General features: G+C 44.7%; 1 protein-coding gene across 2 annotated transcripts; it reads left to right on the forward strand.

Annotated features, from left to right (window-relative positions):
• The first annotated feature begins 3,253 nt into the window (after window positions 1–3,253).
• Window positions 3,254–12,591, forward strand: phf8 (PHD finger protein 8). Of its 2 annotated transcripts, none has more exons than XM_080497397.1 (22): window positions 3,254–3,530; window positions 4,080–4,316; window positions 4,456–4,541; window positions 4,653–4,785; window positions 5,038–5,198; window positions 5,340–5,481; window positions 5,580–5,766; window positions 5,855–6,017; window positions 6,156–6,243; window positions 6,508–6,614; window positions 6,743–6,834; window positions 7,066–7,155; window positions 7,235–7,516; window positions 7,608–7,690; window positions 7,775–7,944; window positions 8,040–8,125; window positions 9,091–9,212; window positions 9,294–9,622; window positions 10,229–10,324; window positions 10,403–10,512; window positions 10,623–10,983; window positions 11,066–12,591. In XM_080497397.1, exons 2-22 carry the CDS (start codon window positions 4,219–4,221, stop codon window positions 11,152–11,154), a joined length of 3,075 nt encoding a protein of 1,024 aa, XP_080353523.1. In that variant the 5' UTR covers window positions 3,254–3,530; window positions 4,080–4,218; the 3' UTR covers window positions 11,155–12,591. The 2 variants fall into 2 exon arrangements, with proteins under 2 accessions (XP_080353523.1, XP_080353524.1); XM_080497398.1 differs by having other exon boundaries at window positions 4,659–4,785.
• The last annotated feature ends 47 nt before the right edge of the window (window positions 12,592–12,638 follow it).

Below are 12,638 nucleotides of genomic sequence, written 5' to 3' on the forward strand. Positions count from 1 at the left end.
CCCTCGGACACAAATTAACAGTCACGTTTGTTTGTCGGCAAAACCTCCTCGGCTGGACCTGAAACCTCCCGGAGCCGAGGCGGCGAGGACACAAATATTTGACAGTGTTGACATTTTTTTTTTTTTTTTTGTTTCGTTTTGTTTTGTTTTAACTCGTCAAAGCTCACAGTGAAAGGACTATCAAGTTTTAAAAAGTGCAATTAGTAATGGTCATCAACATTGATCAGCACGTATTGTATTGATTTGTCTCGTAAGGCATATGATATTTTTGTAGAAGCACAGTGACAAACACCAAGCTCATGCGGGATTTTTTTTTTTTTTCCAGGACCTTTTTAAAAAACACAGGCCTACAGCACAGAAAGCTTCAGTGGACACAAATGAACAGCGGCACCCGAGACAGTTCTGACCCCAGTAAAACCCGACCCGGCCTCCTTTATCGCCGCGAAACCGCCAAGTGCATCGCAGCAGTACGGCGATCTGTATCGTTCTTCTGTTTTCTGCAGCTCACGGGTATCAGAGCGTTCCCGGACACACTCGGGGCCGGAGACTGCACGACCTGCACCACTTTAACCCGTCTCGCCTGAGTCCAAACCGCTCGCACCTCCTCCGCCATTCAAATTCGCTTGTAGTGAGATGCACCCTCGCGTTTCGCAGTTTTGCTTTCAGGTTGCAATTTGCATATTGAAATCTTATCGGTGTCACGCTCAGAGGAAGAAAGAAAGAAAAAAAAAACAACAACTAACTGCCAAGTTATTAAATGATTAATGTGAAACCATGTGGGTCAATCCCACATTGCCTTTTAAAATTACTGCAATTTTCGTGCGTGTGTGGGTGTATATTTTTAATGTGTGACGAAGCGTCGTGGTAGTAGTCCCATGGCATCCTGCTTTCACTCGAACGGAAATGTTCCCGCTGCCCGTGGAACGAAAAACACAGACGAGATCTTGGATCGCACGCCGCTCGTCGGTGTGCCGTTCCAACACTGTTGTGTGATCCTCACTTGCCTCATTTTTTCCAGTTTTTTGTTTGGCGTTGTTCAAATCCTTTATTACAACGGTGAACTGTCGAGTGTTTGACCGTCGCCTGTCCGCGGGGATTGACCACAAGCTAAAACATTGGGCCAGCACTGTGCTCCGTGCGCTCTCCTAAAGCTTTACTCAACTCAAAAACTGTTTCCCGTTCCTCGGTTTCTAAAATCACGTCATTATTCGACACGCGGGGTAATGCGTCAGCAGACGCTGTATTACTGGCACAGCAGTACATTTAGCCAGTCGATGCATTTTCTTGGTGTAAAAGTAGCTCGTAGTCAACGCAGCATTTCTGTTTTGGGAATGAAAGAGGGATTGACACTGAAAACCAGAGATTTTACAGAAGGCAAAGACCACTAGATGTGATTTTGAAGAAAAAAAAAACACGATCAAAGAAAAACGGCCCACGCTACATGGTATGGCTGCTCAGAAGCTGCATCACTTAGAGTACGAATTCATACAGTTCTCTGTTTTTTTCTGTTGCTTTTCAAGACTTCCCACATCTTCGCAGAGATGTAGTTCATTATTAGTAAAGGTGAGATACTGTGCTGTCACGTCTGATACTAACATGTATCTAACAAGCTACAGCTTAATGATCATGACTCATGATATGGAGCTTGCTTTGTCCTTGAAGTGTTACCAAAATGTTATTAAAAAAAAATTAAATAAAAGATTATTTTTGTATTTTGGAATGAGGTTGTATAAATTGTAAAATTGTGTTCTCATCACTATAAATCGGAGGTTATATGAAACTAGAAAAAACACTGGTTTTCATCCCTGTTTACATGGGACTCCCTGCTTTGATATACCTCTTGAGTCCGGACTGGCCCGGGTCGTTCAAGGTCACATGCACATCATTCGTCAACAGTTTTGACTTCTTCTTTCAGCTTTCAACCACAAAAAAAAAAAAAATAATAATATTTTGTAAAGATGTAAGATGGACTAACCTCCCTGCTGAGCTGCAGAACGATAAGATATATATGAACATTAATGAAGCAAAAACCTGGGGAGTCCCAAAAAGGCATGACTGAGAACCAATGATGAAAAATACATTTGGTCAAAAGAAAAAAAAAAATCAGGATATTAAAAAAAAAAAAAAGTATGTTTCTGGTGATTTAGCCTCTGTAAATTGTAACTAATTCAACTGTTGATTTTATTTATGTTTTGTAACTAATCAAAATAAATGATGTTAAACATCAGAATACAATTTTGTGTTTGTTTGTTTTGCTCCTGTTTGGTGCCGAACTACACTGATGTCCTCGCAACCATTAAGTAGTAGGCTTATCCATCCGTCTTCTAAACACAAAGAGAAATAAAGTCACAAGCAATCACATTCACAAAAGGTTTCGACGCACCAACTCACTCAAATGATTATTTTTCTGGACTGTGGAAAGAACAAAAAACAAATTTATTGGGAAGGCATGCAAACTTCTCACAGAAAGGCCCACAAGCACAGTGCAGGTAAAAAGGCCTGTGTTCATTTTAACACCACAAAGTGTCTCGGTTCACACTAGCTGGTGTTAAAGTAACATTTCCTAAAGTGTTAAAAGATTGACATCCATTGTTTTTGTTGTCTAAACACTGGTGTTAAAATGCAATGTTCAAAATAACACTAGCATCGTGTTGACCTGACAAAATACACTGACAGGTAACAGATTTAAACAAGACATATACATACAGAGGTCGTTAGACATAATGCACATTGGTGCAGGAACTTGAGAACCCCTATTCTATTAAACAAGATATGTTTCTTATTTTAGTACCATTGTCTTGGTATGGCTTTCACTTGATTTGTTCTCCTTAATGTGCTGTTCTTAATCACTTTGTTTTTCATAATCTTAATCGCTTCAGATTAAGATTCTTTATTGCTTTACTTTAATGTACTTCTTTTATTTCTCTGTAAAATATTGTAAATTGTCTTGTGTCTGAATGGTGACAGAAAAATACATGTCCCTTGCTTTGCCTTATGTACACATATTTATATTTTCTAATAAATAATTGATAGAATAATACTAGAGTTCCATTCATTTGTACTTTTTTCATTCTAATCGAGTTTTTTTGTTGTTGTAAATACATATATGTGAATGCGTGTTTTACAAGTAAGAAAATGATGGTTACAGTTTGAACCCATCTTCTACAACCATTTTTTTGAATTCTTCTTCGCTTTTGACTGTCGCAACTTTATTGTCCACGGCGCGGCGGACAAACAGGGAACAACGGTCTGACGTTCCTACCTTTGAAATGGCGTTGATGCGGTTCAACGCTCCGTTATTTGTTGTGATTGTGCTCGCTTAGAACCGCCCGGGGTTTTCATTTCTCGGGTCCAGCGGTAACTTCTGGACTCGGCCTCGCAATTCGGCCATTAAAAAGTTGATGAACAAAACAATGTGGTGGCAAGAAATTGTTGTTAATTGACGTTGCATAATAAGGCCGTAAAGCCTCGAGCTTGCGTGGGGATTACGACGGCTTTCGGACGCTGGGCCCAGCCGCGGCTGCACATCGGTGAGTTGCGAGCTTCGAACAGATCGACGTTGTTCGTCAGAAAAATCCCCTGGTCTGGTGCAGGCTTTTGGTGCGTGTTTGTGCAAACACCTAGCGCAGTCGTAGCGACTCGAATGGGTGATCACTTTTAGGACATATTTTGATTCCCGTGCTAACGCGGTAGCTTCCGTGCTAACGGCTAAAGCGTTAGCAGCGCAATATTCCCTGAGCGCACCGTGTTTACAAACATCGTAACTGACGTTTCTGATTACTGCTGTTTTTCATATGCAAACTAGTTCCGACTTTACAACACATTTGTTACTTGTTCATAGATTTTGTTCAGTTTGCCTATATCTATATGGTTTAAAGATTAATGATGCGAATTGGATACGGTAGCGACTTTTGTCATGCAGCGAGTTGACTGAACTTTTTTTTCCTCCTCTTGCAGCTGTTGTTGGTTTATGTGGTTTGTTTGTAACTCATCATTTCCGTGCTACTTTTGCATTGTTGTCACGTTTCCTGAAAAAAAAAATGAATACAAAATTCGCTCTGTTCTTGTATTTTTAACAGGATTTCAACAGGATCCCGGAGGTCATGCGTGTCACTTGCAGGGATCTGGAACAGAAGTGACTTTGAGTTCAGTTGAACAGTAACTTTGCTTTAATACTGAAGAGGTGAAGCCTTTCGGATTGGACCACACAGACTGAACATGGCTTCAGTGCCAGTGTACTGCTTGTGCCGGCTTCCATACGATGTGACACGCTTCATGATCGAATGTGACATTTGTCAGGACTGGTTTCATGGAAGGTAGGTTATTTTCACTCTATTTTTTTTCTCCCCCCCCCCACTACATTGAGTATCTGAGGAAACGTTTGAGTGTCGTATTGCATGATTGTTGAAGTCGCTAAGTATTTGGAAATGATAAATCGGACCTTTTCCCGTCCAGCTGTGTTGGAGTCGAGGAGGACAAAGCGGCGGAGATCGACCTGTATCACTGCCCGAACTGTCAGGTCACACACGGCCCCTCTGTCAGTAAGTTGCCACATTATAAGTTTAACCACTCTTCCTCACACTGTAAGGTCGGGTCGTAGTTCATCGTTCTGCCAACATTCGCTATGTCAGTATTTTTCCCCGTCTCTACTGGTTCAGTGCGGAAACGCCGCGGAGGCAACAAGCAGGCGGACGGAGGAGCCGCTGTGGGACGAGACCCGAGTCGGCCGGTGAAGACGGGCAGTCCGCAGTTCGTCCGCGAGCTACGAAGCCGCACGTTCCCCAAGTAAGTGTCTCCGAATCCACTTAAGAGTCCATAATGCTCTTCACCTGCAGGATGTGAGGTGAATTATGTTCAGTGAGTGGTTATTATCCATCTCTTATTATTTTTCTCACTCGGTGCTTTTCTATGTTTTTATTAAGTTTGTGTTTTGCTGTAATTGAATCATCAAATGTTCTCAGCTGACGTATTTCACCTTCATAGTTTAATCACTCATTCACATATCTGCTTGTGTGATTTATTTATTTATTTTGCCAGTGCGGATGAAGTCTTGCTGAAGCCGTCGGGCGCCCAGCTGACGGTTGAGTTTCTGGAAGAGCATTCGTTCAGCGTTCCCGTCATGGTACTACGGCGAGACGGCCTCGGCATGACTCTTCCGCCGTCGTCGTTCGGCGTCAATGATGTCGAGCACTACATCGGTAAGACCCTGGTGCACAAAGCGTTGCATCGGAAGACATTGATCTTTATATAATTGGGCGCGCATTTGACAAGATAATGGCGTTTTTAATCGTTGCGTGTAATTGAAGGAGGATCCTTAATGACTTGTGTTTTAATCGCAGGTGCGGATAAAGAGATTGACGTGATTGATGTGTCTCGCCAATGTGACATGAAGATGCGGTTGGGAGACTTTGTGGAATACTACAACAGCCCCAACAGAGACCGAGTGCTCAATGTGATCAGCCTGGAGTTTTCTGAGACCAGGTGCATAAAGAAGATCTTCTCTGTGCCGATTGTTCTTTGTGTTCTTATTTGTTTCAAAGCTGTGTGGTCTTTAACGAGACGTGCTGGACTTGTCTCAGGCTCTCAAACCTGGTGGAGACTCCCAAGATTGTACGGAAACTGTCTTGGGTGGAAAACCTCTGGCCCGAAGAATCCGTCTTCGAGCGTCCCAACGTGCAGAAGTACTGCCTCATGGGCGTGAAGGACAGCTACACAGATTTCCATATTGACTTTGGAGGAACCTCGGTGTGGTACCATGTGCTGAGGGTGAGAGAGAGCACGGATTCAGTTATGTTTAAAAAAAAAAAAAAAGTTTCTGTTCAGTTCTATAAACTTTCTCTCCCGTTTCATTCAGGGTGAGAAAATCTTCTACCTGATTTCTCCCACCGCGGCCAATCTGGCACTGTTTGAGCGCTGGAACTCTTCATCAAGCCAGAATGAGATGTTCTTTGGTGACCAGGTCGACATGTGTTACAAGTGTTCCGTCAAACAGGGAAATACCTTGTTCATACCGACCGGTAAGCGCTAAAGAGCAACTTCCTGCTGGTTTCCACTGATTCCTTTACACAAAACTACACTTAAACTCCTAAAACTGTTCATGTACAGTCACAGTTTTTATTGCTGCTATTATAAAAGACAACGGTTTGTTCTTTCAGGGTGGATTCATGCTGTGCTGACTCCAGTGGACTGTCTGGCCTTTGGGGGAAACTTCTTGCATAGTCTCAACATTGACATGCAACTGAGGTGAGTTTTCTCTGCTCAGTTTTTATGATCTTCTTCAATAGAATCAGTGTTTAATGCTGTTTACGAAGGGATTTTTACTACATTACTGTTGAAATTCATATTACTATTATTATGGAGTCTCCACGTTGCTGCAGTTCTTCATTTGCTACAATCTTGTTTAAGTTTTTCTTCAAAATGACTCGTCCTTCGTCTCTAAGAAGTAAACCTTACTGGTTCGTTGGAGTTATGAAAGTCTGACGGCTGTTGTGCTTCTCTCTTTAACAGAGCATATGAGATAGAGAAGAGATTGAGCACGGCAGACTTGTTCCGCTTTCCAAACTTTGAGACGGTGTGCTGGTATGTTGGAAAGCATCTCCTCGATACCTTCAGAGGTGAGAAACTCCCATCAGTCTGACACGGGTCATGTTGGGGTTTTAATGCGAGTGCTTTAAATGACCTGGGCTTGTTTTAATCACTCCCACTATGTGTGTGTGTGTGTGTGTTTGTTGTGTTATAAAAGGTCTGAGAGAAAATCGCAGACACCCGGCAACGTATCTGGTTCATGGAGCTAAAGCTCTGAACAACGCCTTCCGCGGCTGGACTCGTAAAGAGGTGAACTGTTGCTCGTGACATATTTCACTGTCGGTAGTTAAAACATGCTGGTACTTTTTCTTCATCATTTCAAACCTGTGCTTGTTTTACCCCCGTCTTTTTACAAGCTAAGGTGGTAGTTGTTTTTTTAAAGTGAGAATGTTTTGCTATACACAGCCGTTGTAACTCATCACTGTTGTACCTCGGTAAAGTATTTTGCGAGACGTCATCTAGTTGTCCTCCTACGTTCAGGCTCTACCAGAGCATGAAGTGGAGATTCCAGAAACCATCAATACTCAGACCCTCGTCAAAGACCTGGCCAAGGAGATTCGTCTGGTTGAGGTAAACGCATTTGAATTTCTTATTTGAATTAGATTTTTTTCTGCCACTGGTGTCTAATCAATCCTCCGTTTTATGTCAGGACATCTTCCAGCAGAACATTGGTCGCACCGGCCCTCAGTTCCCCGGTTCCCCGCTGTCCAAGGCTCCTCTGACCGCCGCCCAGAACTCTGGACGCCCGCCTGGAAAAAAGAAAGGGCCCAAGCCCAAGGAGGTGATCGGGGGTCTGGGACCCCCGGCGACCAAGAAGAAGAGTCAGAAAGCGCTACTGAAGGCAGAAGCGGGAGAAATGGACCTCATTGAAATCCACACCAAACACACACTGAAGAAGTTTCAACCTGGAAAAAACAAACACAAGAATAAGGTGCGCGTCGTGTAAACTCCTGTGGTGGTGGTTGTTGTTGTTTTTGTTTCTAAACCTTTTCGCCTTTTGGAATCGATGTTGTCTTTTACAGCTGGACCTGCCCTTGGAAGAGTTCGAGGGGAAGCTCAATAAAAGCAAACTGAAACTTGTGCTCACCAATGGAAAAATCCAGGGGTAAGCTGCAACGTCTGTCTCGCTCTCGGGACGTCCTGGTTGTAATCCGTCTCGGGAGGTTTTACTTTCTGTCTCTGGCTTTAGTAAGAAGGATGGCGGCAGAAATGGTGCGGGAAGCGCCGGGAGCTACAAGCATCTCGCCGGAGACGGCTCCAGTCTGTCCGACCTGGAGTCTGAAGACGAGCTGCAGATCGACGAGACGCCGCCCCCGCGTCGCAAGGCTGCCGGGCCCAGCAAGAAAAAGAAATTAAGCGGTAAGACATTAACAGCGTGGCGGGTGCAGTGAGCTTTTCTCAGGTTAACGATTTAGCGTTTGTCGGGGGGGCTGAAAACTGTTCCGTACGTTCAGGTCTTCCCCGGAAGCTGCCGAGAGCAAAACCCTGTTCCGACCCGAATCGCATCAGAGAGCCAGGAGAGGTGGACTTTGACATCGAGGTGAGATTATGATTGATAAGAGCCGCCGGTTCTCACGGAAACATTTCTGAGCCGTTAGCTCGAGTTACATGGTTCATTTCATATCAATAACAGATTTTCACCTCTCGGTCCTTGTAGGTGACGTATTATAATGTCACAGCATCAATCATACACAACCGGACCCGTCATGAATTTATGATGCATCATAGATTATGTATTTAACAGGAAGTGACAGAAACGAGCCTTCACACTATCTCAAGGCGTCTTTAATGTGGTGTTGCGCTGCTGCCCACCTCACTACATCCTCCACTCTCACTGCAACGCTCACTTCCCACCTTCATACGACTCGCTCTGCTCTGGCACAGACGGGTGAAAAGGTTTGTGCTGGTGTTTGACTGCTGGCCTGTTTTTACAGGGACTGAAAAAGTCCCTCACCAGGCGAGGGATTATTTTCCGATCACAGTGTCTTGTTCTCGGCGTTGGACCGTTTAACAGTTGTAACCTTGGAGTCGAGCTCAACTGAAGAAAGAGAATATATACAAAGTAATTCAGGGAAATTGTAACGATTAACATCGATAACAGTTTAGTGCGACAGCCTCGGTTTAGATACGTTGACTTTATTGTGCTTTGCTGGTCAAACGTTCCACATCCTGTTTGCAGTGCGTCACTGTTTCCTGTCAGGGAATCGGCTTGTATTTGGTTTGTTCAAACTAAAATATAAGTTCAGTTAAGAATTGTAGTTCTTTTTTAATGTGAATGATTTGATTTGCTCTTTATTGATTGTCTTCTCTTCACTCGTTTCCCGGTTCTGTCACTTTGCCACTTTGCCCAGCGACATCAACAACTTTTAATAAAAGCAATAAATGAGAAGAGCTCAAATGTGTTTGTTGTTTACATCCTAAGTGTTGTGAATCGACAAAGACTCATTTATCAGACCAGGCGGGGTTATTACGTCTACAATGGGGCCTTTTCTCGTTGGTCTTCAGGAGGATTACACCACTGATGAAGAGGCGCTGGCTGCTCACGGCGTGAAGGGAGGGGCAGGAGGCATCCTGGACTTACTAAAGGCCAGCAAGCAGGTGGGGGGATTGGACCCTGCAACCCTCAGGTGAGGAGCGGCTAAAATGTCAGTGGCGTCGAACCTCTGGGGTTCCTGGGTTTTGATTTGGCGACTGTGTGCGTCTCGCAGCGAGGAAGCCCCGGCGTCTCCCAGCACCCGCGACGCCATCCAGGGGATGCTCTCCATGGCCAATCCGCCGTCCTCCTCGTCCTCGTCCTCCTCCTCCTCGCCCCTGTCCATCTCTGGAGGCCTGACGGAGGGCCTGGGCGTCGTCAAAGAGAAGGGTGGCAGGGCCGTGTGGGTGACGGGAGGCGTCAAAAAGACGAACCCGGAGAAGAAACCCGTCATCCAGCGGCCCGGGAAACGACCCATCAAGCGGCCGGCGCGTCACCTGAGCGACGACGACAGTCCGGACGAGCAGGAGACTCTGGGAACCTGCTTCAAAGATTCCGAATATGGTGAGCTGCTGCACAAAGCACTTACGGCAGGGGTGTGAAACATGCAGTCCGGGGGCCGGAACCGACCCGCCATGTAATTTATTTATTTATTTTTTTTAAGTATAAATATGAAAACTGACAGAAGCTGATCTAAAAACACTAGATTGGCAAAAATGGCATTCAAAATCGGCCTTGGTCAGAATCAATTAATGCGTCTGTGGAGGTCACATGACGCAACACCTTTCACAATAAAGGCGTCCAATTTATATGAAGTGATACTTTAGACACGTAAACTCCAAAAAAATTTCCAGATGATGACAAATTGTTTTAATCCTGAATAAAAATATGATATCCAGATACAGGTGACTGAGGATTTTTAGTTTTTTGATGACTTTAAATGTAAATTTCAGGATAAACTGGCAAATTCTTGCAGTTACAAAAGGATCAAAAGAAGGAAAGACTTTAACATTTGTCCATATCTGCAGTTTAATATGTTCTGTTTGACTTGTTGGCCCTCCAGAGGTCAGGTTAGGTTGATGTGGCCCCTCAACTGAAATGAGTTTGCGGTAAAAGCACAGGCGTTTAGCGAGTCCTTCTATTGACAGAGTGATTTTTTTTCCCTCGCAGTTTACCCATCCTTGGAGTCTGACGAAGAAGATCACGCCAGCAAGACTAAGATGAAGCGGAAGAAAAACTGGGACGACACGCCTTGGAGCCCGAAAGGTACGCGAGTCGAACGCCAAAGGGGGTTTTCCTCTTCAGCGTCCCGAAGTTGATCTGAGCACTTGTGTGCCCTTCCAGCCCGGGTGATGCCCACCCTGCCAAAGCAGGAGCGCCCGGCAAGAGAAGGAGCCCGAGTGGCCTCGGTAGAGACCGGCCTGGCTGCAGCTGCTGCCAAGCTGGCTCAACAAGTGAGTGTGAGAATGTGAGGCGTGGGAGTCCAGCTACAAGATGTTGAGCACAAACAATCCTCATGGTTTTGTTTTTTTGGTGGGTTTTTTTTGGGTGTGGTTGTGTTCAGGAGCAGCAAAAGCCCGCTAAGAGGAAGTACACCAAAAAGCAGCGTCCCCCCGCCCCCGTCGTCACCCCTCCCCCCGTCCCCGCCGAGCCGGCGCCGCCCTCGCCGACGCCGGCCCCCGAGTCGGCGGCGGACGACAGCCCCGACAGAAGGATGGATTATTTCTCCGCCAGTCTGTTGGACCACGAATACACGGCCGGGCCCGGACCCTACGGCCCCGGGGGGCCCCGAGGCAGCGGCGCCATGGCGCCCGGCGTCTTCCTCACTTCGCGGAGACCCTCCCTGTCTCCGCAGAACAGCAGCTCGCACTCCGCCACGTCCCCCGCTGGCCTGGCCAGCCAAGGCGCCATGGGAGTTGGGCAAGGTGAGCGACGAGCTATAATACAACTACAATCTGGCCTTTCTGTGACTGTGTACGTCTAATGTTTCTCTTCGCTCCAATTCAGGGAAACGTCCAAAGAAAGGACTCGCGACGGCGAAACAGAGACTCGGAAAAATCCTGAAAATTCACCGCAACGGGAAACTTCTCTTGTGAGAGACGACGGACACGTGGCTGTAGACTTAGTGTGAGTGGAGCAAAGGCCTTTGTGAAGTAGGGCTGAAGGAAATAGAGATAGTAATCTATATTTTGTACTCTAGGAAGAAGAAGAAAAAAAAAATGTTTACCGTTTTCACTTGTCATCAACTTCATGTTTGTCCGACACCAGTCGCTCTTCCCCGACCCCCCCACTGGTCCACATCTGCATTAAGGTACTGGCGGAGGCACAGCTGGAACCGTCAACAAAGCACCCGAGGGAAAAGATTCGTTCGCCCCATCTGAGATTTGACACTGACGATAGGATTCCATTCAAAGTTTTATACGTTTTACTGTTCGTCACATATTTTTAAAAGGGAAAAAAAATTAATAAAATGTAGTTGAAGAATGTGTAGTATTTGTTATAGTCCTCGATCCCGCGCTTGAATACTCGACGATGACGCCGACACACACGTTTCTAGCATTTTGTACCACTTTACTTTTGGGTGGCGAAACAATTAAAAAGACATCTGCGAGCACTTACTGACTTTTTTGCGCGAGTGAAACAAAGTGTGCAACGTAAATTCTTTGAAGAAATTTGTCCCCCGGTGTTTGCAGAACACGTTTTCCCCTCCCAGCACTGCAGCTTTCAGTCAAGGAGTCAATCCTAAATGAATGCCGGGACAAAAAGACAGTTTGATTTAATTTATTCATTTTCTATTTATTTCTACAGAACAGCATCTTCCCGCCGCTTCTCCTGTTCTTATGTTCTTACCACCTCACCGCCTGTCCTCGGTTTTAAACCACTTACATGTTAAAGGAAGGAAGGAACAAATAATTATCCACTGCTTTGTTAGACTTTTTTACCGTTTTAAGTTGTCATTGTAAATATTTGTAATATTTGTAATTTATATAGCTAACGTTGGAAAATCAGAAAGAATCTAAAATACAGAGACTAGTTTCCCGCTGTCGGCGTGGGCAACTTTCCCGGGTCACATGTAGAGATGTGCTTTCCTACCATAGAATGTACTAGTAATCCAGTGTGGAGACGAGAGGTGTAGATTTAACTGTGTGAAAACATTGTGAAGTTGCAGGATCTGAATTTTGTAAATAAATGTTGTAATTTAAGTTCTTTTATAGTTAAAGAAAGGAAAGGAAGAAAAACCCCAACAACTCAACTTTCGTAACATAACTTGTACATGAAGCATTGCTGTATTTGGGGGGGAAATAACTGAAATAGTTCTTTTTTTTTTATATTTGTATGCAGTAATGGTCATGTTAAGTTCATGTTGTCTTGTTAGTGTCAGAAGTGTGCTGCAAAAAAAAAAGCCCATGTTAAAGTTCATTCATTTAGTTTTATATTGTTGATATTCACTCTTTTTGTTGACGTGTACTGTGTGCTTTAAACATGATGTTTAAATACGACCTGGAAAAGATAAAAATTGACCCTGGGCAAAATTTCCTTTTCTTAATTGAATTTCTTTCGAGGAACACCGAATCGCCTG

Source organism: Blennius ocellaris (genome assembly GCF_963422515.1).
Source record: "Blennius ocellaris genome assembly, chromosome: 5".
Classification (NCBI taxonomy): Eukaryota; Metazoa; Chordata; class Actinopteri; order Blenniiformes; family Blenniidae; genus Blennius; species Blennius ocellaris.